The sequence below is a fragment of the Aptenodytes forsteri genome, unplaced genomic scaffold, assembly GCF_000699145.1.
Source record: "Aptenodytes forsteri isolate BGI_AS27 unplaced genomic scaffold, ASM69914v1 Scaffold289, whole genome shotgun sequence".
Lineage (NCBI taxonomy): Eukaryota > Metazoa > Chordata > Aves > Sphenisciformes > Spheniscidae > Aptenodytes > Aptenodytes forsteri.
The window spans coordinates 2,315,805-2,342,138 of NW_008795025.1; the positions used below are offsets into that span (position 1 = coordinate 2,315,805).

General features: G+C 52.3%; 1 protein-coding gene across 1 annotated transcript in view; it reads right to left on the reverse strand.

Annotated features, from left to right (window-relative positions):
- ASTN1 (astrotactin 1) overlaps positions 1-26,334 on the reverse strand; it is a 55,677-nt gene that overhangs the window by 19,939 nt on the left and 9,404 nt on the right. The window contains exons 3-9 of the mRNA XM_019471142.1: positions 13,260-13,447; positions 9,760-10,153; positions 8,787-8,960; positions 8,224-8,331; positions 6,982-7,131; positions 6,072-6,239; positions 5,781-5,865 (exon numbers count right to left, since the gene is read on the reverse strand). Of these exons, the coding sequence (XP_019326687.1) occupies positions 5,781-5,865; positions 6,072-6,239; positions 6,982-7,131; positions 8,224-8,331; positions 8,787-8,960; positions 9,760-10,153; positions 13,260-13,447 (1,267 nt within the window). The remainder of the gene's footprint in view (positions 1-5,780; positions 5,866-6,071; positions 6,240-6,981; positions 7,132-8,223; positions 8,332-8,786; positions 8,961-9,759; positions 10,154-13,259; positions 13,448-26,334) is intronic.

The following is a 26,334-nucleotide window of genomic DNA, read 5'->3' on the forward strand; positions in this document are numbered from 1 at the left end:
TCCTTCCTCTCCTGTGCACATGTGCCTCCGCAGCTGTCTCCCTCCTCGCTTTCTGTGATCACTGGAGGTGCCTCACTGCTCTGGTTTTTGTTGCTCTTGGCAGGTATTTTGGTTGCATGGTCTTCAGAGCTCACAAAGGAAAGTGGGACTGATCAGAAGCAGCCCTGCGCCTGATTGGGTTGGATTAAATGGGCCAGAAATGACAGCTCTTAGCTCCCTGCAAGCCTTGGCCCTCAGGTAGGCATCTGAAACAACACAATGGGGGAATCACCAGGGCAGCTGAGAACCAGCAAACTCCCCACACACAGTCAGCAAGTTCCCACTGCCAAAGCGCTGCCAATGCACCCCCAGGACAATCTTCAGGCCTCTTTGCTTTTTCCAGCTGGACCATCAGCTACGCTTTGCTCCAGATCTGGGCTTGAGCAGAAGCTCCCAAAATACCTGCTAAGCCCTCCAGATCTGGTGCTGCTGGTGATGCTCTGACCCACCTCAACAGGACCCCGGCCATACTCGAATTGCAGCCCCAAGGGGACGAGGCCAGACTGACTTCCAGCGTCAAGAACTGTGCTCCTGCCAGTCCTTGCTCCCTGCAAAGCTCTTCTAGACAAGATGGGTGGGATAAGGAATCAAAGCCTGGTGCCTGCAGGATGCTACCGCGATGAGGTAACCCAGAGAAGCTGGTTTGAGGGGAGCTGGCAGGGAGGTCAGAGGGGCTGCGGGAGGGGGTCTTTGCAGAAGGCACTGAGAAGTCGCTGCACGTGAGCGTGGCTGAAATGCCACTGGAGGAGAAGGTGGTCAGCTGTTACGCACTGAAATAGGTGACTTCACGTCTGGTTCCCTGACCCCCTGTGCTCCTGGGGGTTTCCACCCAGCAAGCGGCATGAGGACAGCCATGCCAAACCCATAATGGCATCAAAGCACCAGCTCCAAGTGCGTGCTGGGAGCGAGCGGCGCAGACAAAGGCACTCACCACATTCCTTCACTGGTGGCTCAGGAGTTCAAGCCCAGGGTGAACAGACCAGAAGCATCCCCACAGTGCCTGCAACCCTCCTGCAGCCCCAGGACCCACTCCTCACGATGACCAAAGTGGGGACCCATGAAGACCCGACACCACCCTGATGGGGGGTGAGCAGAGAGCAGATGTGACACGAGCACTGAGCTGCCGACTTCTTCCACCAGCGATGCCCATCCTGGCTCCTCCCTGACTTTGCTTTGCTTTGCAATGGCTTTGCTCGGGCTTCAGCTGCTAATGCCTCTCCCCTTCCCACCTCCCCGCCCCCTGCCATCCCTTCCAAGCAGCTCTTTATTAAAAATGCTAATGCCGGCACTTTCTCCCTGGGCTGCGCGTAAATCCGCGAGGAGGATGGGGCGGGAGGAGGAGGCGGATGGGTGGTTTGGTGAAAGGATCTGAAAGAAAAAGGAGCTTTTTATCTGGCCATCCTTCAAGCTCCCAAAGCCGAGGCGTACAGCAGGGGATGGAGAGAGGCAGAGGGGAAAAAAAAAGATAGAAAAAGAAGAAAAGGAAAAGAAAGGGGGGGGGGGGGGAAGAGAAAAAGAGAAAAAAAAAGACTTTAAGCAGGAAAAGTGCTGTCCTTGTCACTTCAGCATGTCACCAGCTCCTCTGTGGGGTGGGGAGTGGATGGTGAATGGGGGTGGGACAGAAGGAGCAGGTGCAGGGCCAGGGAGGGGGATAACCATGTGCAGAAGAGAAGAGGCACCGCGGGGAGGGGAGGTGGGTGAGCAGGGCATGGGCTGTTGCACTAATTCAGGTCCTGTGCTGGAAAAAATGCAAGGCTGCGGGGTGGAGAAAGGATTAACTTGCCCTGCATGAGAGGGGGGCTGGGGTGGCCCCTGCTTGCCAACTGCTAGAAGAGGATGAGAGCACCCAGCCAGATGCGTTCGCCAAATTGCCTTAAACTGGCCTAAAACCTCCCCATGCCAGGGTGAAGCCCATTACAAGTTGAAAGGACGTGTTGATAAAGACCCCTTAAATGCAGACCGTCTTAAATCTCATCGGGGTGTCTGAAAAGGGCACCCAGGCAAGAACAGCACGTGCTGTTTGGAAAGCCACGGGCCATCGCATGACGGATCTAAGGGCTCAGATGAAGAAGTACGAATGCGGGCAGGTAACAGTTTATTAACTAAAGGCAGAATGAGATGATTTGACTTTCGGTCTGGTCATACCACGAAGTAACTGCAGGAATTTGGTTTGATGAGCAAAGACAAGGACGGGTTGGTTGGATTGCTGGAAACCAAATCCTACCCGGGAAATGTTAGAGTAAGAGACGAAAAGCAGCTAATTAACAATGCATATCAAAGTAGGAAGACAGACTGTGAACACACAAATAGCACCAGCCAGATTTGTTTAAAACAGCTGAAGAGTAGCACAAAAAAAGCAGCTGATCAAATGTATCTGCTACCCATGATCAAAAAGATCTTATTTTTTGAAAAACTGATGAAGATTTAGGGACTGGATGTGTTGGGTAAAAGATGTACCGCAGCGGCATGGATCTCAGCATGGTACCCAAAATACACACAACACACAAAGCCTCACTGCCATCGCCAATAAAGTTCAAAGATGAGCTCACCTTCATGAGCAAAATTAGATGCTTCTGAGTGAACAAACACTGAGTCAACCTGTAATCACTGTAAATAAAAACAAAGCAATGGCAAACCTATCTAAACCAAAGGATTGAAATGAGTTTTCAGATAAAAACACCACCCTAGGAAAACAACAGAGGTCATAGCCAGACCACGTCGCTCCCATGGGATTTGGCAGAGCCCCCAGGTCCTGCTTTGCTGAATTCCCCTTGGCTAAGAGCCAATGTGGCTTCTCCGGGGACCGACTCACCACCTGGCTTGTGCTACCCACGGCTGCAGCACATCGCTCCAATATTGGAGGGGCTAGGAACATATTACACAACAGTCAGAAATTATTCAGGCACAGTTGATCTTGCTTTGGGACAAGGGGAGAGAGTAGAGAGGATTTGCAGACATCTTTTTCAGGTGAGCCTGAAAAGGTAGCCTGGGCTACCTTGTTGCTAGAGCTGGGAGTGAGCTGATGAGCATGACGAAAGACAGCATGGCCTGGCAGCTCAACCTCCACCCCCAAAAATGTAAACACCAAGTTAAAGTTACAAGTTACTCAGTTAAATGGGCTCTGACAAGATGGTTCTGCTGGACCAAAGAGAGTTCATTGCAGACATGACCCTGTGGAGGCCAATGGTTCACAGGGGACACCTTGGACAGGTAGAAGAGACTTCCACCATCATAAGCCCTTGCAGGCAGAGCTGCACCAAGCAGCACCTGGACATCAGGAACAGATCGCAGTGCAGAAAAAAATCTTTGTTAAACATCAAGCTGGCCCCGGCATCCTGATGCTTAGTGTAGACACGCTTTCAAGAGCCCCTATAAATAGTGGAAGCTGCAGGCAGGGATGGTTGAGTTAAGTGTGGTTTCAGCTGCTACCATTTTCTGAAACAAAAACCTGACATGTTCAAGAAAGAAATACAAAATGACCCCAGTTTCAACCAGCTCGGGAGAGGAGCTCTCAAAGGGCAGCACTGAAAAAGCCCCGACACTGCAGCATCGGAGCCTTCTCGAGAGCCCAGAGAAGGGCAGAAGGACTTCAACAGCCCCACCATGGTCTAAGGCTGTGTTGCACCTTGGGGAAAAAGAGATCTGCTAGGTTTCTTTGCACCAAACAGGAGAGTATGTTGGAAATGCTGTGTGTGATTTATCATAGCCAACTTTGGTATATAAGAAGAGACCCAAGACAACATGTATCCTGCCCAGGTAGGAACACTGCTGAAGGAGGAAAGGCAGAATTTCAAGTGTGAGCATGGAGAAGGCTCCCGTGGGGACATCGGGATGGAGCTGGGTCTGAAAATGGCCCCAGATGCCCCAGAGGAATAGAGCGGGTTCTGAGTACCTTTTGGGTTGGCGTTACTGAGACTAAAGCTGGGTCCAAAGCTGCGAACAGGTCTGGAGGGCTGCAGGAATGGATTTGTCCTTCCTGCCCTTGGCTTCTCTCCTGCTTGTTACCATCCATATTTTTTCCCAATTCGCCTGTAAGCAGCTTTTTCTCCTCTTTCTCTTTAGACGACAGAGCAGCTAGATCAGGAAGAAGCTAGAGAAGAGCAACGTGCATGGAAGGAGAAGTGTGAAGCTGCAGTCCCACGCCCAGAAGCAGCAGAAAAGCAGAGGAGAAGGAAGCAAATCTTCTCCACCTGTGCTTATCCATTTTTACTACCTGCCTCAATGGACAAAGTCATTTTCCCTCTTGATTTTGCAAGGTGGTGGGTCCAGCACACTGCTGGTAGCTCTGACTGAGGCACAGGCTGGCACCAAAGCCATGGGTGGCTGTGGGTGGCTGTAGGCTCTTTCCAACCCACTGTGAGACACTCCTAAACCTAATACATCCCAAAACGAGCAAGTCCCTGGCAGGGGAAATAACCCTCCCATGACCCAGTCCCCATCCCTCAGTGCCTCTTATTTGATGGGCACAGAGGAGCTGGGGACACCCCTGTCAGACACTTGTCCCTCGGGGATGAACAGGGCAGGGAGCTGTATTTCTGTCTGTATTTTCCCACCCCAGCAGTGGTACCTCGCGGTGGTTTGGGGACCCTGACCACAACACTCAGCACATCCCCAGCACGGCGTCAACTGTCTCATGAGCATCACCCTGTCCCCAGCCTGGCTCAGGGCACCCACAACGACGGCCACCCTTGTCTCCTGTGGCCAGTGCTCTGCACTGGGTTTAATTGCTAAATTGCTTTTAAAATGAAAAAAACAGAGAGGTGGTTGGAGGCAGAGCAGTGGTACTCTACCCGGGCCCCAGTTCAAAGGGACGCAGCCAGGGCCAGCCGATGCAGGCAGCACCCCGCACCCGTCATCCTCTGGCGCAGCGGCATGGCAGGGATGCCGCCAAGCCCAGCCTTTGATGATTTTCTGTTCCCACTGTGAAGACTAATGATTTCAGAGAGGGTGTCCTGCCACGCGCAGGGCCACCGCTGCCACAGATCCAGCTGCAGCACAACAAGACGAGGGGAGGAAAAAGGGGGTTGGAGGTGCCAGTGCATGTGGGGCCTCTGGTTTTGGGGGCGTCTTTGTTTTCTACACACTACCTCCAGCCATCCCTGGAAGTCCCCATCTGCACGTCAGAGACCCATGTGTGTTAAGGACCAGATGGAGCATCCCCCGAGGGCCACAGAGAAATTGGAATGTTTGGGATCCCCCACCAAATTGCTGCCAAAACATCAGAAAAATTTCCCTTTGCACTTCCAGGGGTGTAAAGCTGTGGAGCAGACGGCAACTGCTCTGTTCCCTCAGGCCACGGCATCAAAGCATCTAATTTGCCCAATTTTCAATGAGGCATCCCCATCCTGCAGCATCCCTCCTCCACCAGGGACCGCAGCCTGACCTCAGCCCTTCTCCAATGCCTTGTACACCCAAACCGGAAGCCCCACAAAGTGCAGGATGCCAAGGAGAATGCCCACGAGGGGAAGAGGAGCAGCCTCGATCTTCTCCAGGGGGTGTTTACTCTGAAACCTAACAATGGCCTCTTCTACATCATCTCTGATTATTTCAAAGAATAGAAATCCTCACCTCCCGCAGACCTGCTGCAGAGCCCAGCCGTGCACTGACCTTACAATTCACCGAGATGCCTCTAACTCTTTCACCCAAGAGGATTTGCCACAGCCCTACTATGCTGCTGTTGAAGCCCAGCAGCTCATGTGAGGATGGTCCAAGCCTGGGCACACTGTGGCAGGCGCACTCACCCCTGGTTCGTTCCCCACTCGTTCCGGATGCAGAGGTGCTTATGCACGGGGTCCTTCATGTAACCTTCGTAGCAGAGACACTCACCTACGGAGAGAGGGGGGGACATGAGGGACATGGAAGTACAAGGCTTTCCACGTGCATCCCTGCCAAACCCAGCCTGCAGCCACCTGGTGCACCCAGCAGCTCCATTCTCACACATGGAGCAAGGCAAGAAAGCATCTTCCCACCAAAGCCAGGCTGAGCAGGCAGGGGTGAACTCCCAAACCCACCCCAACCACCTGACCACTTACCAGTCTCGGGGTCGCACTGGTGCTCGCAGGGGTCAAGGAGGCGCCGGGCGCAGAGGTCCAGGGCCCAGGGCCCACTGGAGTTTTGCTGGGAGAAGAGGATGACCTGCGCCGGGTTCAGCCAGTCGCTGGCATCCAGCTGGCTCCCCTCCAGCAGGATGAACCGGCTCCCTGCCGCCAAGAGTGGAGTCAGCAGCGGCAACCCACTGCTGTCCCCTCCATCCCATAATGGTCCCCTGCATCCCGTAATGGACCCCTCCATCCCGTGATGGCTCCCTCCATCCTGTGATGGATCCCTCCATCCCATGCCCATCCCCTCCATCCCGTGCCCATCCCCTCCATCCTGTGATGGTCCCCTCCATCTCGTGATGGTCCCCTCCATCCCGTGATGGACTCCTCCATCCCCTGCCCATCCCCTCCATCCTGAGGCAGTGCCCTCTATCCTCCAACAGCTCCTTCTGTTCCACAATGAACTCCTCTGTCCCGTGCCCATCCCCTCTGCCCTGTGATGGCCCCCTCCGTCCCATGCCTGCCTTCTCCATCCCGTGAGAGCCCCCTCCATCCTGTGCCTGTCCCCTCTGTCCCACAATGGCCCTGTTGGTCCTGTGCCCATCCCCTCCATCCTGCACCCATCCCCTGTGTCCCGCCCTGGTACCCTCCATCCCACAGCTGTCCCCTCCATCCTGCATCCATCACCTCCATCTCATGACAGCCATCGCCATCCTGCACCTGTCCCCTCTGTCCTGTGCCCATCCCCTCCATCCTGCACCCATCCCCTCTGTCCTGCACTGGTACCCTCCATCCCATGCCTGTCTCCTCTGTCCTGCACCCATCCTGCATCTGTCCTCTCCATCATTCCCTCCTTCCCTCCATTACAGCTCACAGAGTGTGAGTAGGACTGTGGGGCACTCACCATCAGCGATGAGGTGCTCAGGAACATGGAGGGTGATCTTGACAACAAGGGGGCAGCTCATGTGGGAGGAGCACACCAGGCTGATGACACAGCTCATCACGCTGATGAGGGTCAGTGTGGTCTTGTTCACGGGGCTCCGGGGGGAGCCCACTGCAAAACACAAAAGCACAGTCAAACCTGAGGCCCAAGGGACCCAGGAAGATCTTGGGGTGCAGCCAGAGGATCTCAGGGTGCAGATACCCTGCCCAGCCCCCTGGAAATCCAGCGTCAATCCAATCAAGTGGAGTCACTTCGGATTTTCAAGAGCAGTCTTTGCCGCAGCAGCCTCTCTATCCTGCCTGCTGCGGCTGGGGTCTCCCTGAGCTCTCGCAGCCCAGGCTCTCCCACACCCCTGTACCATTGCACACCAAGACCTTTGCAGCAGCAGGACTTTAAAGCAGAGCAGAGATATTGAGGAGAAGAAAGGTAAATGCAATATCCTTTTTTTTTTCCCCCTCCTTCTTCTCGGCACTTCTCTTGGGTTAATTTTGCCATGACAACAGCCTCCTGGATGCCTTTGAAAAAGCACTGGAGAGCCCTAACTGCTCAGGGCATGCAGTTCTTTGACTTTTCATCTCTCAGCTGAAGAAGCTGAGCAGAAAAAGCTGGCTAGGGGCTGAACTATCCCCTGTGGAGACAAAGCCTGAACTGGCCTCCCAGCACCCAGCACGGGCGCTGGGGGCAAAGGAGATGGCTCCCAAGCCCACCACTCCCAGAAAAACAAGGCACCATCCAGAGAAGGAGGGAAAACAGAGAGAAACTTTCCTCCCCGGGGGAGAAAACCTCCCAAAGGGATGGTGCAAGGCGAGACCCCTGCCCAGGGACCAAGCCTGTCTCCATCCTCCATTGCATATACAGCTCATACGTGCATGGTGCCAGAGCGAACCTGCGGCACTGCCATGTCAAGCAGCGGCACAGGACCTCACGCGCCAGCCTTTGAAGCATGTTACTCATTAATACAGACTAAAGCCCAGCAGAAGCCTTCAGCAAAAATCAGAATATATTTCATCCTCTGCTGAGAAACTCCACTGGAGAGCAGTGGCAGCCTGCTGTGGGAGCAGGGACCGGCACCTGCCCACGGCAGCCCGGATCACGCCTGGGTTTCCATCTTTTGCCAATGGAAAGTCTCCAAGTCCAGAGAGGTGGCGGCAAACAAGGCAAGAGGGGCCACGGCTTGCTGCCCGCCTCCGCACCTGCACCCACCTCGGCTGCGCCTCCGGCTCCGCGAGGGATCCGTGTAGAAGGTCAGCTGGGGATCGGTGTCTGCCTCCGTCCCCGAGTCCCCCTCGGGGTTGAGAAATGCTGAGCCGGCTGCAGGGGACACCGAGTGTGGTCATGGCAGAGCCGGCACCACGCCACCCCAGGCAGCCACATCCTACATCACCCCTTCAGGGAGAGCCTTGCCTTGAAGACCAGGAGCCCTGTCTGCCAGGTGCAGCGGGAACAACATCTTCTCCCCTTCCCACCACACACAGCCATTCCCCCTGCCACGGCTCCCATTACCTTGCAACTTTTCCCCATGGCCATGCCGGTATCATAAAATATTTACCATGGCCAACACCCTCTGCATCTTTGCAACCAACCCACCCAACATCATCTGCATCCTTGCAGACACCGCTTTTTCTGCTTCCCCCCCACCTAAACCCTCATTTCCATGCTCTCACCCAACGCTGGCCCTATTTCTCCATCCCAGGAGAGGGTGAGTGGCTGGAGCGTGGGTAGGTGGAAGCCCAGAGCACCCTGTCTGCCCTGGGGAACCCCCCTACCTCGTGCCTTGTTGTTGATGCGCTTGCGCTGGCTGCTGGAGGTGTGGGACAGCAGCGTGGCCTGCTGGTGGTTTGAGTCCACGGGGCTGGTGGCGATGATATTGTCCTTGTACTTGTTCATCAGGGACAGCTTGGCGTTATCACTCCCTGAGCAGGAAGAATTGAAGGCAAAATCTTTCAGGGATTTAAAAAAAGGAGGGAGGTGAGAAAGAGAGTTTTCCTTGGATCCATCTCCAGCATCTGCATGAGGCAACCAGGGTGCCGTGGCCAATGGGCCGAGCTGCCCCCAGTGCACCCTCATGAGCTCCTCAAAGCCTGAAGGGGACTGGCACCTCCACCAAGCTACGCAAAAGCTGAGATTTAACATTCAGCCTCTCAGGGCACTTCTGTATACACAGGTCTGTAAGGAAAACCCCTGGAGAGCTTTAGGAACCACGCCATGGTCTTCCCAAACCATGTCTCAGTTGAGAAGGCTCCAGTCGGGTGGCTCAGTTGGTAATATGGCCAATGAACAAGGGTGTTACAAGCCTCAAAGAATCTCTGCTGGTGATCAGAAGACAGTGTTAACTCTGAATCATACTGATGGCAAGTATAATTTTGCTACTAAAATGCTCAGCTGAAGAAGACACCGGAAATCCTGGGATATAGAAGGGAATTTTAGGGGTCACCATGGGGTAGCTTGGAGGAGACACCATTCTGGTTCTCCATCAGGCCATAGGAACCTCAGCCCTTCCCCTCAAAGCTCCACCCTGCATTGTCCCAGCCACGTCCCACTCAGCAGGGACTGCTCTCAACTAGCTGCAAGGTCTCCCAGCAATGGAAGCGCCTTCAATGAGCCACAAACATCTCACACACAACAAAAACCCAGAGAAATGGGGAAAATGCTCAAGGGAAAACATGAGTATGGGAACAATGGAGAGAAGACGAGTTGGAAAAGACCCAGCTCAGTCCATGCCCCCCGTCCCATCCCCACCTGGCGTGAGGTCCATGCTGGCCTTCTCATTGCAGCCCTGCAGCGAGTCCAGGGTCCGGGTGACCTGGCTGGCAAAGTCCTCCCCGCCGTTCATGCACTCACGCTGGAGATGGTGCCGCAGGTCGGTGATGTCATATTCGTAACCATCCAGGATGGGGGTCTCGCGGATGCTGAGCGTCCCACTGGAGTTGTGGCCCTGCACGCGGGCATTGCGCAGGCTCTCCCGCCCGTGGCCCCCAATCAGCACTGAGGGGATGTAGTGGATCTCGTTGGCTGCCTCCGCGCTGGCACTCTTCTGGGGCTGTGGCACCCGGCGCCTCTTGCACCACCGCCGGCGGGTGTAGAGGATCATCACCAGGCAGAGGATGGAGAGCAGCAGGGCAATCATCCCTCCCTGCCGGCACAAACATGAGCGGGGATCAGCCAGGGACCAGCACCAGCCACCCTCCAGGGATGCAAACACACCAGGGATGCTCTGGGACGGCCAAAGCGAAGGCAACGGCAAGAGGAACCCGGTCGCACCGATAAGAGGGTGCTGGCACAGGGAGCACCTGGCGCTGGCCAAGCACTGGCCAAGTGCTTCCAGCTGAAGCCTGCCTCAAGCTGGACCGGCTTTGAAGTCTCCACTGAGGCATGAAAAAGCAGCATTTAAAGCAAAGCATGTTTTGTTTCACTCTCCCGCAACATGTCTTTGAAAGCACAGATTTATTCTAGGCTAACTCTCCTACAGGCAACTTTTTCTGACCCATTTCCAACCGGTTTCAGTGCTGTCACTCTCAATCTTGGGAGGTTTTCCCAGGGTATCCTGCAGAAATTGCAGCACAGATTAAAGGAGATCAAGGCTCAAGACAGCCAGATGACTGAAGCGTTGTTTGGGGAATGCCTGGGCAAAGAGACTGAAAAAACTCCTGCCCCATGGGGACAGACCCCGAAACTGCACCCAGCCCTGCCACCTCGCCACCGTCCCCAAGGTCACCCTCCTGCAGAGACATCGTCACTGCACACAGATAGAGGCGGCAAGATGAAAGCCCAAGCTGGCCTTTTACGCCCAGCCTAATAATAATAATAATAATAATAATAATAATAATAATAATAATAAAAGAGCGCATGGAGCCAGCTAAGAGCTCCATGTCCATCCGCGGCTCTGGTCCCCCTCCTCTTTTCTATACAATAAGTGATCTTGATAAAATAAAATAATAGTAATAATCTGCTCCATTAGTACAAAACATTAAGGGAATTATTGAATGAGAAGCAGGAGAAGCAGCTGGAAAAGGAACTCTAATGGCCATTACGGTTCAACCCTCTTTCACTCCCAGGATAATGGAGCTGTCATGCACCCTCCCAGCCCTCCTTCCAAACTTTCTTTCAAAAAAAAGAAAGAAAAAACAAAGAAACTCCAGTGATTAAGGAGTCAAGCAGTCCAGCGGAAGAGGGGGGGCTGGCTGGCACACAGCATCTCTCCAGCCAGGAGCCTGCAGCTGGGAGGACGGGAAATCTCTTGCTGGGGCTGAAAACTGGCACTGGAATCCTGCCTGGCCATGCTCATCCTGAGTTTTTTAGTGGTAAAGGCAGGGCCCAATTCTCTATCACATTCAAACCCCTTTGAGTTCCTCTGATCCATAAATAAGTGGGGGCTATCCCCATCCCCACCGGAGATGGTCTCCCACATCACAGCTCTCCATCACCCCAGAGAAGGGTTCACCCACAGATGGGGTGACAAGCAGATGGGAGTAATACCAGGGCATTCCTGGCTTTCCTTTGCTGTCCTCTATATGCACATTACATCTCCCAAACACCAGAGAGCTCTGCCATACACCTGTGCTGGTAAACAATGGAGACCAAGCAGGAGCTCAAGTCAGGTGGACGCCCATTTGTTTAGGACTGCGGCTGTGGGTTCTCAAAAAAGAGCTGTTATTTAATTGAAACTGAATTTCTTCTGCCCTGATAGTCTGAGAGCTCAACCTATCCCTGAGAAAGAGCAGCCTGTGGCCACTTGAGATGTCAAGAGGCTCCAAAGGGTGGAAGAAAACCAGCACTAAGTCTTCTCCACCCTGTGCTAGCTGGAGGGGGTCAGGGCACCACCTCAGACCCACAGTTCCTCTCCATGGGAGCACAGAAATCCCATTCTGCCTTCATCCCCCCCACCCGGCACTCGTACGATGGCTGTGAGAGGAGCCCTGTGCTGGGCAGGCAGAGGAGCGCTTCTCACACGGTCCACGTGCAGTCCGCTGTCATGATGGATGCAGCCCCTCACTCACACTTCTTCTCTTAGCAACCACATGGGAAAGAAAGAAAACCAGCCTTTAAAATTCCATGTGATCCTGACTCCTGGCAAAAAAGCCAGCCTCTATTTGTCAAGGCGTAAGGATGCCACCAGCGCGGAGCTGAGAGTGATGGGGAAAAAGGGGGAGAGGGAGGATTCAATCTGTATTTACACATTTTGGTACAAGAGTGATGAGTTGCAGACATCGTTTTCATTAGCTCGATAATAAGCCTTGTTTCAGGCACTCCTGTCTCCATCTTGTTATTCAGTGGTGCCCATGAAAACCAAGACCCAGTGGCAGAGCGGCACCAGCCTCTCCTGAGGTGATGCACCCTTTCAGGAGCAGCTGGAAACGGACAATAAAGAAAAGGAAATGGTCCAAAATGTTTTTTGGGCGTGGCTTTGCCAGTGATTTCTTTTTTTTTTTCCTCGAGACTAATCAAGCACAAATGATGGAGGAGAAACCTGGCCTGGGGCTGCAATCTGGAAGAGCTATTGACACTCTCATTAGGGTAGGCACCATTAAACAGCCTGTTTGCAGCCTCGGCAACACATTGTCTCTGGCTAATTATCTTCCAGTGGCACAAAAATTGTCAGATTCTTCAGATTTTTTCCAACATAAGAAAAAAACAAAACCAACAAACCACAGATCCACCTCCAACACGCAGATCTCTGTCTCACCCTCCTTTCCCTGACATCAAAACCTTGTCCCCGTGTTTCTGTAGGGAGGAGGAGAGCTGTGCAGTCTCTGTTCATGGGATGCTCTTGCCTACTGCACGCTGCGAAATCACAGCCATGGGGCTGCCGTGCTGATAAAAGCAGCAGTGACAGTGCCTGGTGGCACCATGATACCCACCACATGCCAGAGCAGCGGGCGCTGGGCACCATCCACCGGGCAAAGGACCCTTGACAAAGTCAATGTGAATTAACCCTGGGTTAACGTGGTTGAGACCTTCAAAGCCCAGCACTGCCCAGGGATAAAGGCACCCCTGCAAACATATTTGCAAAGCAATGCAAACTAAGGGAGAGGTTTAAAGCAGCCCAGTGTTAAAGCACCCTGCACGCAACATTGTCTGGAGAGGTGCCCAGGGCACCTTAACCAGCCCCTGAAGGTGGGCTCAGCTCCCCATCCTAGGACAGCTGGAGCCAGATGGGGAAATATATGGCTTTTCAAGAGCCCCTATATTTTCTACAGGTTTCTGAACACCTAAACAGGGCCTGCCTTCCCATCACATACCATGACGGAGATGTGGAGGATTCTCAGCTCTTCCTCTGCCGACTCAGTCTGGGGCTCATCCGTGGGGTCAAAGCCAGGCAGGTTGGGGGCCCCGTCTTGGTGGTGGATGTGGAAGAGCAACGTTCCATTCTCCAGCCACTGCTGCCGCCAGCGCACCAGCGGGATGTCGTCTGTGTTGCCCGAGATCTCTGCAAAAGCAAAGCTGGTCACGTGAGAAACACGGCAGAGGAGAGAAGTGATGGAGGACATTCACCTCTTCCCAAAAAATGGGTGGAGGGACCAAGGGACACACACAGCAGGCTCCCTCTGGCCATCTCCTGCCAGCACCATGGGCACCCCTATACGACCCACAACCTGAAAGGTTAAAGTGGGGCAAAATCATATTTCTGGGTAAAATCCAGCTGTGGGCCCCTCCAAAAATCCAGATGTGGTGCAGGGACAGAACACTTACAGCATCTCAGGGCCAGAGCCAGGGAGCCTGGCAGCATCCTTCCAGCCCTAATTCAGCCACGTTTCACCCACGTGCTTCATGTTAAACACAGCTCCAGCCGTGGGAAGCGGAGGATATAGGATACCTTCTCAGCGGCACTAATGGGATCATTGGGATCATGGCACAAAATTATTGCAAAGAGATATTTCCCCATCCTTCATGAATGAAGAAATGTGCACGTGGCTGCAATCACACCTGCAGTTCTGGCTCTGACTGAGGTGCATTCAGAGGCTTTCAGCCTTCAACCACTTTCTGCAGCTTCCCACACAGGACACAGCCCTGAGATCTGCAGATGTACCCGCACCTTCTGCCCAAACACCCCGACTTTCCTCAAGTACCTTTAGGGTTTGGGGGCACTGGGACAGATGGACAGAGCTGGGATGAGGAGCAACAGCAGCAGAGGACACCCAAGCAGGAGGAGCAGCTGACGACGGGAACACGACACATGCCACAAGACACTAAATGTCGAATCAAACCATATTCACCTGGCTGACTCCAAAATTTCAGGGACATCCCATGGCTGGAGCTTAGCAAAAGGGGGGTTGACACCAGCACATCCCTAGGAGAGATGGGCACTGTTTTAACCAGCACCTCCATCTCAGACCAGATCACCTTGATCACCATCTCAGATCACCTTGATCTCAGCCATCAGCTCGAGCCTGCCATTTTCCCATTAGTTATTTTTCCTGAAAATATAAGCTTCAATTGCATTTGTTGGAATGACCATTAACAATGTGATGAGCTTCCCAGCGAGACACAGCTTTCCCTCCTGTCTCTGCCGCACGGGAATGGTCCAGCCAGACCCGTCCACTCCATCCTTTTTGTAGCCATGCGTTTTGATGGCAATGGGAAAGAGCCCGGCTCACTTTGCAAGTTGTCATCTTTATTTTGCTTGTTTCATGCTGCCTTCAAATGAAAACTGGAATTCAATTACAGTACTGAAAAACAACATTTTAAATTTACCGTTAATTAATTTCATTAGGCTGCCTTAAGTGAGCTAGCTACCGGGGAGGGGAGGAAAAATCTGCATCAGGAACCAGGTTCATCCTCCCAAACTGATTTGATTAATTAAAAGAAACATTAGCCACAGCGAGTGAATTGGCAGATTGTTTCTGCTCAGCACGGACCATATTTCTGGCGGTAATCAGTGCACTTCGAGTGTCCCAAGCAGAGAGATGCTGAGCTCTCCTTGATGCCACCGGGAAGCAAAACTGAGAGGAGTTAAAGCATCTAGGAAGCCAGAAGCACTTTTCAAATTCCCTCTAACTGCTGAGCTGCGTGTTTAGGCACACAGATCCCCTTTGAAAAGCTGGTCCTGGGAGCCGGGAGGGTTTGCAAAAGCAGATCTCTTCCTCTCCCACCTGGTCTTTATTCATGGGCTGAAAGGGGAAAACAAGCTTTCCTGCTTCCCCAGCTCCCCACGGCTTCTCAACTTCAAATGAACTAGCTCAAATGGAAGAAAATATTCTCCCCGCACCTGCCTGCTAACGTGAAATTAGGAGTAATTAAGGCAAGAGTTTTTATGCACAACAAGAACTCAACGTACTGACATTTGGAAAAACGTAAATACCAGCATTTGCTCCATTGTAAAGAGTGAAAATAATAGATACTAAGTATATGACATTGTGACATTTAGAAAGCTAGAGTTAAAGATGTTTTCCCCCTGATCTGACATATCGTTGAAAAAGCAGCACCCTTCAGCTCATTAATATTTGAGGAGGACTCCTTGATGGAAGTTATTTAAATGATTAATAGATTATAGTAAATTTAAGCCTTAAAATAGGTTGTCATAATTTCAAATTTATTTAAACAGGCTTATTTTTAAAAAGAAAAATGTATTTCAATAAAAAATGGATTCTTGTTTTAAAAGAGCACAATCCAGCCACAGAGCCTGAGTGCATTATCCTCTCCCACCAGACATCATGACATGGCCCTGCGGCTGCATCACACACAAGTCAGAAGTGCTAGAAACAGAGGAAAACACCCCAGAAATCAACCACCATCACCCCAAACTGGCAGGCTATGACCCCTCCATCACACCGCAGGACAAGGCTGCTCCACCATCTCTGCTCTTGCCCTGGGCAAAGGCTCTTGAGGCAGTGCATGGATGAGTGAGCTTCATCCTTGGACCTCTTCCTCCTCCTCTCCTCAAGGGTCTTAGCAACATGCCAGCTGCCCCTATCCCACTCCATTTCTACTTCAAAAAATTATACATATAAATGCTTTCCTGCACCCATGAAGTTCTCCTGGAGTTTAGTTCAAGCAAGACCAAGACCAAGACAAGATGAAGACCAAGACGAAGACAAAGACCAAGACCAAGCTTCCTTCCTAACACAGCATCTCTTTGCTCTCTCTTCTCCCAGTCCAATGCATTCCACTTTTATCTTTGTCTTGCTCTCCAAGCAGATCTTTCATCACCTGGTGAGAGATGCTACAGTGACCCATGTAGCGAACTGGAGCCATTTATCTGGATGCCACAGGGGCTCAGCTCTGCCATGGGGCTGGCAGGTGCCAACCCTGCCGGCCAGCTTGTACCATGGGGCCAAGAGACCCCAGAGGAGGTGGGAAAGTGGGCAGAAAGCCAAAAAAAAAAGGCAGGGGAGAGAGGATAATTTCAAGTTCAAAGTTTGAAAGATATTGATGATAGGCCTGGTCTCTGCATGGCTTTCATTAAGGCCTTGGATATGAAGCCATTAGCACTAGTATTAACTTCTTGCACCTCTGTTAAAAAATAGCCTGCCTGAGTCAGGGGTTAATAACAGTAGGAGACCACTAATTAGGCTGCGCTGTGTTCACCTGATATCAAATGTGGCCCAGGTCCTTCATATCTACAGGAGCAGCAGCCTCCAAAGACCCCGCCTGATGCTTTCAACATAACGGCCACGGCTGCTCCCCTCCCAGCCCATCTGCGAGGGGAGGGAGGGGGGAAGGAAAGGTTGTAGAGGAGCAAACTGAGGAGAGGACAAAAGTCCAGATGAAGTTGCCGGAGGTGGGTGGATTTATATCTGCTTCATTATTGATCATCCCAAATAACCTCATTTCCCTAAGGACAGCTGTCCCACCCAAAGCAAACCCAGTCCTTCTGGAGGCAACACCTCTGCATCTCCCAATTTTGGGAGGCAACACATCTGTCGCAGCCCAATTCTGCACCCGAGTTGATGCAATGTTGAAACCATGGCCCCTGAGTCCAACGCTGACACGGACCCATTCCCGCATCCTCGTCCCCCGCCAAGACCTGGCATCGTGGCACACAAAGAGAGCAATTCTCCTTAAAAACGCACACCAGCATTTTGATGAAAAAAAAACCGGCAACATGATTTTCCTTTCCATTTGGAAGCATTTTGCACTAATAGACGCCTCCGATTAGTCAAATGAACTCTGCCATAATGCCAGTCTCTGCAGACTCATTTCATACAGCAGAGCGCAAATTTTGACTTGGACTCATATTTCCTCGTTAACATTTAAACCTGGCTTATTTTCCATCCGGAACCTGACTGTGTTTTTATTTAAATTCCCCATTAGCTAAGGCTTTTGCTCCGTGTCTAAACCTCACACATCCTTTAAAGGGCTTTAACTCAGCTAAAGCAATCCCTGCCCTTGCAGTCCTCCAAGGGTCTCCAAAGTCTGAAGTAACTCAGGACGCGAGACCTTCCCACCATGAGCCACTTGCACTCTTGTTGGGACCTCAGGCCTTGATTCCTATCAATTCAGATGTCAAATGCATATCCTGATATTTAACTCATTTTTACTTCCAAGGTTTTAATGACACATCTTTCATGGGATAATATTCATGTTTTTATGGGCCCACTTAAAAAAATCATATTCAACACCGACTATCTGTACTTTATTTGCATTTTTTTTTCCTGTCTCCAACCTCAGGTAAGAAAACCAGCTCATTCTGTAGGTTATTCTGTCTTTTCAAGACAATCCAGCTTTTCCATACCAGCAAACACAAACCTCACTTTATCTATTAGGAACCTGCTTTATGGGACAGGGCACCTTGGGCAAAATTTCCAAAAGATCCATAGACATGGGAGAACCTAAAGGCTCAAGGAAAAGGCACCTGCTGTATCGGGAGCCACTCTCTGGCTAGGTCAGAGAGATCACCCCACCACGACGTCTGCACGTGGGGCTGGTACACGTGAAGCCATTAGCTGTCGTAGCAAGGCTGACAGCTAACCAGGTTTCTCCTTGAAACATAGGGTGCCTTTGCTTTTGGGAAGGTCATCAATGAGTTACATTTCAAAGCTGTAGCCACACTTTAGCCTTGAACTGGGATTTTTGTCCCGAATATGCCACAGCCCTAATTCGTCCCTTTCTTTAACAACAAAACCCTCCATCACTCTGGGAGTGACATTGCACTGCGCGGCCATTTGCAGAGTGAAGGACACTGATTCATCATTAATGTGTCTGAGTCAACCGGGTTTGCTCTGCAGCTGCTGACCTTACAACGCGACATGCCCCATTGCCCCGCACTTCCCTGTGGACCCAAGGACATGCCCAACCACACCTGTGTGACATCACCTCCGAGGTTATTTTTCCACCGCATTTGTCAATTTTGACCAAAAACTAGGAAAAACTTTGCTAATGCACGTGGGTGCAATGAGCAGGCTGGGACATTCGCTGGTGTTTGATTTTCACTCCTGTTTTGTTAGTTTGGTCCCTTCTGCCGAACCATGAACTACAGAGGAGATGTGGGAAGAGAGATAAATCCACCTCCTGGACCAACACTCTGGAGACATGGTTGTGTAAAAAAAAGCCCAAGGCCCCACAACACAACAATGAGCAAAAGCAAAATAAAGAGGATGTGTGACAACAACTTATGAGATGCAAGGTGGATATTTAAATCCCAGAAAGGACCACATTTCTAGTTGATATCCCACCCTGCAATGCCATCACATCACCTCTTCCAGAAGGAAGCCCAGGTCTCCACGGAAAGAACCCAAATGACGGAGAAGCTCCCAATCAGCCATGGAAAACTACTGCCCTGGATAAATAGCCTCCCAGCAAATCGGTGAGATGGAGAGCACAAACCCTTCAGCCCAGATGGTGCTCACCTACGAGCAGTGGAGGAGGACAGCTGCTGAACTCCACCAACACACCAGCTATCACTCAGAAAGGGTGAGCAACTGGAGGAGCAAAACTTGGCAGAGGAGACCCCAATCTCTTAAAAAAGCTCTTGTGCATCATGGAAATTACAGACCAGTAAATCCTACTTCTGCCCTGGACAGTTTGTTAGAGGAACCGGTAGGTGCATGGGTAAATATGGGTCGCTCAACACTGTAAGCCAGTAAATAAGGGTGATCCAGTTTGATGGACTCGTTTCAAAGAGTCCCTGTCAAAATCCACCCTCAAAGTTTCCCAAAGTGCCAAAGTGGGGTTGGGATAAGAGGGAAAGTCCTCTTGAAGCCCACCAGGCGGGGGAGGAATAAGAGGTTAGTTTTCACAATGAAAGGAGGTTACCAAGAAGCCCCACAGAGATCTTTGTCAGGACCTCGGCTGTTCAGAAACACTCTGGAAGAGGGGGCGAATGACAAAGTTGGTCACCAACACTAAATTTAGTCTCCACAAAGCTAAAGCTCCGAAGTGCTGGAGGAAAGTGGGCAAGGAAGTGGGCAGGTGAAGTTCAACTTTAGTGAAAGCAAGCTGATCTCTAATCCTGCAAGAGGTATTCAGGTCAGCCATCTTGTAACGGAGGAGGCAGAGGTAGGAAGGTTTGGAGGAGGGGTGCAAGGAAGATGAGATGTCACAAATAGCTTTATGGAGAGGAGAAACCAACTGTGTTAGGACCCCTCAGCAAGGAAAACAAATAACTGAGCAGGGACATGATAAATGCTTGTAAAATCATGAAGCCAATGGAGCAGTGGGAAAGGCAATGATTATTCACTATTTCTCACTTTGCAAGAATTAGGAGTGTAAAAACTAACAAAAGGCTCCGTTTCATCCACCATAAAGTATGAAAGCACTGAAAAAGGAATTGAATTCAGGGAAGACCAGCGGCTATCGAGCCAGACAGCCCAGAGGCAAATCCCAACTCGAGAAATCCCTGCAGCACAGACCTCGGCAGCAGGGAAAGAGCCATGCAATATATGCTGTGTTTTTTACATTTTTTTCTACCAAGTATCAGCTACTTGCCATGGCTGGAGATGCCGAGGGACCACAGACCCACCGTCCCCCATACTGCCCAGTGTCGTGGGGATGGAGGGTGGCTGCAAAGCCAGCTAGGTGCTGCCCAGGCCACCCTTTGAGGATGCATTCCGCATCAACATGTCCCTTCAGGAGCGGCTGAGACCCTCTGCTCCTCCAGGCACTGCCTCACTGGGGGAAGGGGACCCCAAGGCAGCTCCCTCCCATTGAGACAGCCTCTCGCCACCGAGCCAGCAACTATCCCCCTCCAAACCCCAGCCCTCCATGCCGTCAGACCCTACTGACCCAAGACACCTGCCAAGATTACCTTCAGCTTCCCAAGCCAGCCAGCGATTTTCACGGGGAGGCAAAGGGCTATTTATATCCATCGCGGGCTGGCAGGGAAGGTAATGGCCGGCCACTCCAGCCCATCTGCCAGGCACTTAGCAAGACATCGGAGCATATCGTACAGGCGAGGTCAGGCGGCGGCAGTGGTGGGACAGGCAGGGGAGGCGGGGAGATGCATTACAGCGATGACATGGACTTCACTTCAAGGGTAAACTTCAGCCCGCTCCTGCAGACTAATTTGTTTAAGTGCTCATTGCGCCAAGGCCAAGAGGTCAGGCAAATTATACGTTATTTTGGCATTCTCATGCTTGGCACAGGAAACGAGCACGGCTGCTTGTTCTTCATATCCTGGGGCGAGATCCAGGACCTGCCTGTCCTCTGGGGCATGGGAGAGATGAGGTGGCCCTCCCAGGGGGTGAAACAGGACTGAAATAACCCTGTCCGCTCTCCTGCCAACAGCAAGGCCAAGAGGTTTTCCAAGAGGTGGTCCTCCTCTTCCTCCCACCTCCCCTGGAGGGACCAATGCTGGTCTTGGGGGCAGGATGAATCCTCACCGGTGGCCCTATACAGGGATGGAGAAGGCAGGCATGGGCTACTACCAACTGCAGCTTAATGTCATAAGCTCTTCGGTACTTGGGACCTTTTACCCAATTTCAAGCTCCATTTTCAAGTTTGTGGAGAGGCTTTGAAAGATAACGAGGAGAAGGAGAAAAAAAAAAGAAAAGAAGAAGGAAGAAAGATATAGAAGGGGAAAAATTTGACTGTGCATCTTGAATTTATCACTCTTGAAAGAAGAGCTTGTCAAGAGGGCCAGAGACCAGCCAGTGCGTGGTGATCAATGGGAGCACTTTTGGGTCTAGTCAAGCTTGTTTCAGATTTACAGGAACTGAATAGAGGCATAAATCTGTCACCGCCTGACGAAAATGGAGGTAATTAAATCTGCAGGTGTATATAATTGTCATATTGATGATCTATATAAATCAGCAGAGCCAGCAGAGGCACAAAGCACCGCGTTGAGCACGGAGCCTCCCCACGAGGAGCTGTTTGCCCACCTGCCTGGCCAGGGGACAGGACTGGCAGGTGCAGGACACAGCCCTGGGGACACCCATCTCACCCGCATCGGCCTGCCCATCGCTGCAGCCACCACGACCCTCTCCTCCGTGAGAGACCTTCTCCACGGTTTTGCTGCCCCCATGGTCAGCAAAAGCAGCAGGACCCCCCCGCCACTTTCAATGGATGCAATTACCGGTGGTCTCATCCTGGCTACTGCCAAATTTCCCATGGCTTCAGGATGATGAAGACAGGACCCCAAGCATTGAAACACCCAACCACAGACACCACGGGGGGCTCTTTGCAGGTACTTTGAAGCTCCAAGCCCAGGTGCAAGTGGAGCACTGACTTGATCTTGCAGCGACTCTTTTTTTTTTTTTTAATTTATTTTAACCTTTGTTATTTTGGGAACTTTGAAGCCTAAGCTGCTCCGAGGTGGCTGCCTTTGTAGGAAGGACAGAAAGTGCAGAGCAGGGATTTGAAAGAGGGGGAGAATAGGGAGGGGAAGAAACAGTGCTTCACAGCTGAGGTCTACGGCAGCTCCTTCACCTTTTCTCCCGCATCCCAACAAATCCACCCCGGGAGGCACTCAGGGCTCTTTTACTAGCAGCTATGGGAAATCTGGATGCAAAGCAACCATGGTGTCTTCCATTTATCTAACACTGCGACCCAGAGAAACTTCAAAGACCTTTGCAGACCTGCATCCCTTCTCCCACTGCTCAACGGGACACCCCTCGGTCCCTGGGGTGGCTGCAGAGCATCCTTCCCAGCCGCCACGGCTTAGCCCTGCTCCTGCCATGCGTGCCGGTGCCACGGGAACACATTTCTTCCCACCATGCCAGGAGGGACGGAAACTTGAAGGAAGGCTTTCCTATCATCTTTGCCAGCAAGGACCCCTTGCATGTGCCCGCGTGCTGACCCCGCTTCCCAGGTTGAGAGCTACATACATGCAGCGATTGGGTAATTAAAAATTAAGCAAGCGCTTCTGCATTGCAGTCCAAATTATGTAATGCTGCTCTTTGGTTTCAGCACCCATCAGCTTTAATGCGATTGCACAGCAGCACGGCCCTGCCTGTATTTACCTGCCTGTCTTTGCAGGCGGGGCTCGCGCCCTTGGCAGGGAAAAGGAAACCCCAGTATCATAACCACAGGCAGAATGTTCCCTAGCATTCGCATGGAAAAAAAGAGGAAAATCTACTTATTTTCTTAGTCCAGGGCTGAAATCTGGGATGGCCAGAAAAAAGGGGATGGAGCCAGGATGCTCCAGCCCAGCAAAGTGCTCAGGGTCGCCCTGGCCAGGGCAGCGCCCTGTGACCAAGGGGTTTCTGAGTGAGGGGCTGCTGCTTCTTGCTCCTCCTGCACCAAAGGGAAGCAGCATCCCATGTTAGCAAATAAGCAGCATTTCTGTAAGCAAACAAAATTAAATCAAGGCGAGGAGTGAGCTGCATTTTCGGTACCTTGAGAGCAAAAAGCCCTACCAGATGCTGAGCAGTGGGTAACTGCAAACTCCTGCATTTATGGCCACATCTTTGCTTTATCCCTGTGGGCTCTGGCTGTTGCCAAGACTGGGGCTTAGTGGGCCAGCCTGCCACATCCTCCCTTCCTCGGCCAGAAAACCACCAAATACATGGCCATGGCCTTTGCAGTGCTATTCCCAGGACACAGATGCTGCCACCCGGTGTGAAACCAGCCATTAATTCCTGCGGTGATTAGCTCCAAAGGGCGCTTTACTGGGCTCCGTGCACAGTGGCTTCAAGAAGCCACCAGGGATGCCACGGCTCACACCCGCAGCGAGTGGCTCTGCCAGTACCCTCCATCACCGCTCCTAACACCCCTCAGCTTTCGCATGGTCCCTCCAGTTATTTACTACCTCCTCCCATCACGCCTCTCCTCCCACCTCATGGTCCTTCCTTTCCTGCCCTCCCTCCATCATCCCAATGCTTTCCTGCTGCTGGCACAGCTGCGTTTCACACGCATGCTGTCTTTCATCCCACGGCACGTGAACAGTCCTTCTTCCCTGGTGCTGAGCTTTAATTACAAGGAGGCGGCTGGATCCAGACTGGGCTGACCATGCTACCACTGTCCCATGGGGAAACATGCACCACATCCCTCCTGGGAACCTCCACATCCCTCATTCAGCCCCCAGCCCCAGTGCCCACAGGACACCCCTTCACCCCAGTTCGTGCTGGCAGACTTCGGGGGGATGCTCGGGGCCGGTGGCTTGAGGCTGAGTACTCCAGCTGTTAACCAGTGATATGCCTTACTCAACAAACAAGAAAAGGGGGAAACGTGATAATAAAAAGCTGTGGAAGCCAGCCTGGGTCCAAGGTTAACTAAGCGGGCTCGATGCATGCGGTGCTCCCCTCCCCAGCTCATAGGCATTTCCACCATCCACTGAGGGAGCTGCGCTATTTCTCCTGCCCACCAGGTCTGAGCATGCCAAGAGCACAGTACCCGCGGGAAAAGAGCAGCTCCTGCTGAAAAGCTAATAAAATTGGTTTGATTTTTCCCTGGAAGGATGTTTCAGGCACTGTCTTGCTTGCGGATGCTTGGACACACATCCCAGCCCAGCTAAAGCTGCACCTTGGCATGACCTGGGACAAGACCTCTGCAGCTCCCCACTCACGGTCTGGCAGAGACATTTGTAATTCCCCCCCCCCAGATTCCCAGGCCACATGTGTCATGTCTGCAAAGACAAACTCCCTGGCTTGTCCCTTTTGCCATCAAGAAAACCAGCAGCTTTACAGCAGCACGATGGCTCTCGAGTCCCATCACTGCTCCTCTCCAGAGCTCTCCCAAAGTGGCGAAAGCCAGAGCCCAGCTATTTCTGACTGAGCAATAGAGGAAACGTTGGGGAGATGCAGCTCTGGGATGGCAAAACAGCTCCACACTGGCATGACCGCCACCAGGAAAGCAGCACCCAGAGGAGCTCGGGGCCAGCCCGGGACGGTGGGAGGCATGGCGAGATCTCCGGTCCGAACCTGACGTTTCCAGGAGATTTCCCAGTGGCTGCGAACACTGGGGACATCATTAGGGGAGCAGACAGGCTGAGAGCACCTCAGCAATTTAAAGTCTGCTGAGCTGGACTTAGCCCCCCCGGGACGCTGCGGCCACAGCTGCAAAGTTGACCCTGGCAAGAAAATTTGGGAGCATGATGTCTCCTCTCTCAGGCATCTCTCCTTCCCCACTGAAGCCAGCCAGCTCAACGGATCCCTGCAGGAGCCCCCTGCCACGACGCTGCCCTTCTCAGCAGGAGAAAGGGCACTACCTCCTGATGCCACACACATAAAGATAAATCACCCTGACCTGCACTGAGCCACCCGCCCCCATGCTGGAGCTGTGCCCTGTAGTTGTTTCCCATATCCTCACACCTCCTTGCAGCACCCTGAACCCTTCGTTCACACCAAACCCCCCCCAACCCTCCACGTACAGAGCTAGGAAGGGGGTTTTTAAGCCTTAAGCCACCTCTTCTAAAAAACCACCCTGCTTCTTCATCCATGGTGGAGAAACCCCATTATGGGATGGCATTTGGTGGCTGTGGGGCAGTGGCACTGGGGAGGACCGGGAGCCCACTGGGCCGGGCAGCGGGTTCCCAGCACTGTGCCCTCCCTCTCTCACTCCCCTTGGGATGCTCAAATTAATTGCCTTGTCTCTTGGAGCTTTTAGCTGGAACAAATAAAAGAAAAAAGGGGGCTTGCCAAAACCCATAATAAGGTCTACAGTTCCTCTGAGCTACAAGGCTGCTTTAAATTTCGGGGTTTTTTTTCTTTTTTTTTTTATTTGAAGGAGGTTTCCATGGTAACTGTCTCCCATCACACAAGAGCCTGTCCCTGGGATATTTCGGGATTGCTAATATCTGCTTTCCCAGGCAGCCACTGTGTTGTGACGGTGACATCATGGCCAGGTTCTTTGGCAGGGGAGAGGATAGGGGTGCAGGAGAGAGGAACAGGAGGTGTTGCCCCCAAAAACCAAGATCAAGGTCCTGCCTGTACCCAGTTTCCCCTGCCCACTAGGCAGACCTCCATCCCAAAAGGCTCCAGCGGCCAGGTGATGGTTTCCCTTGGACCGTGGACCTGATTCGGGGAGCACTCCTGAGGCAACATAGCCCTCACCGGGCCAAGCAGAAGCAATGTGTCCATGCAAGGGCACAGGTAGGGTCTCTTTAACATCTCCTGCTGCCTTCTCCAACCCTTCTCCAACCTCTTTCCTCCACCAGGTTAGTTTTCAGCTGGATCAGCTCCCCGCAGGAGCAAAGCCAGCTCTCTGCATCCCCCATAGCTGCTTGCTCTGCTACACTCGTTAGTCATCCTAATTACTGAAACGCCTCAGAGCCAGCCAGGAAAGGGACCGTGTCTCCTCTTGCATTGGGGACGCTGGATCCCAAACGTCTGTGACCGATGTGCCACCACCAGATAGAGGGCGTCTCAAGGACCCTTTACCCCCCCTTCAATTACAAATGGTAAAAAAAGCCCCTGCCCATTACCCAGCAGACCTCAGGCTCTGCAGACAGGACATGGTGGAGGGGACAGGCTCAGACCCCTGCTTGCGCCCATCACTGGCAAACGAGGTCCCGCAGCAAAGCAAAGCGTGGGGTCAGCTTAGACCATGTCCCACACCAGACCCCAAAGAGCCCAGTGCTGGTGCTGCGGGGCAAGCATCCATCCTGAGCATCCCCCCGCTGCAGGGCAGCAAAACAGGATCAGAAATACCAACGCAGCATGCAGGAGCGGAGGATGCTCTCCTCTGGGCGTTTTCTCAGCATTAAGCCATAGCAGAGCGGCAAGAACCTGGCAAACAAAAATCTTCCCTTATCTAGACAAATGTGAGCCGGCGGCTGCAGCCAGGCTGGCTGCAGAGAAGCCAGAACCTGGCAATTAGCAAGTAAAAGGACAACCAGTCTTAAATGACAGAGCCGTCACCATCCAGATGCTGCCTTAATCCCGCCAGGCAAAAATTCCTTCATTTGAAGGACCGCTCTGCAGCGAGACTCCAAGGGAGATGATTTCAGAGCCTCCATTTAGCTGGCTAAGCAACCACTAAAAAAAAAAAAAAAAAAAAAAA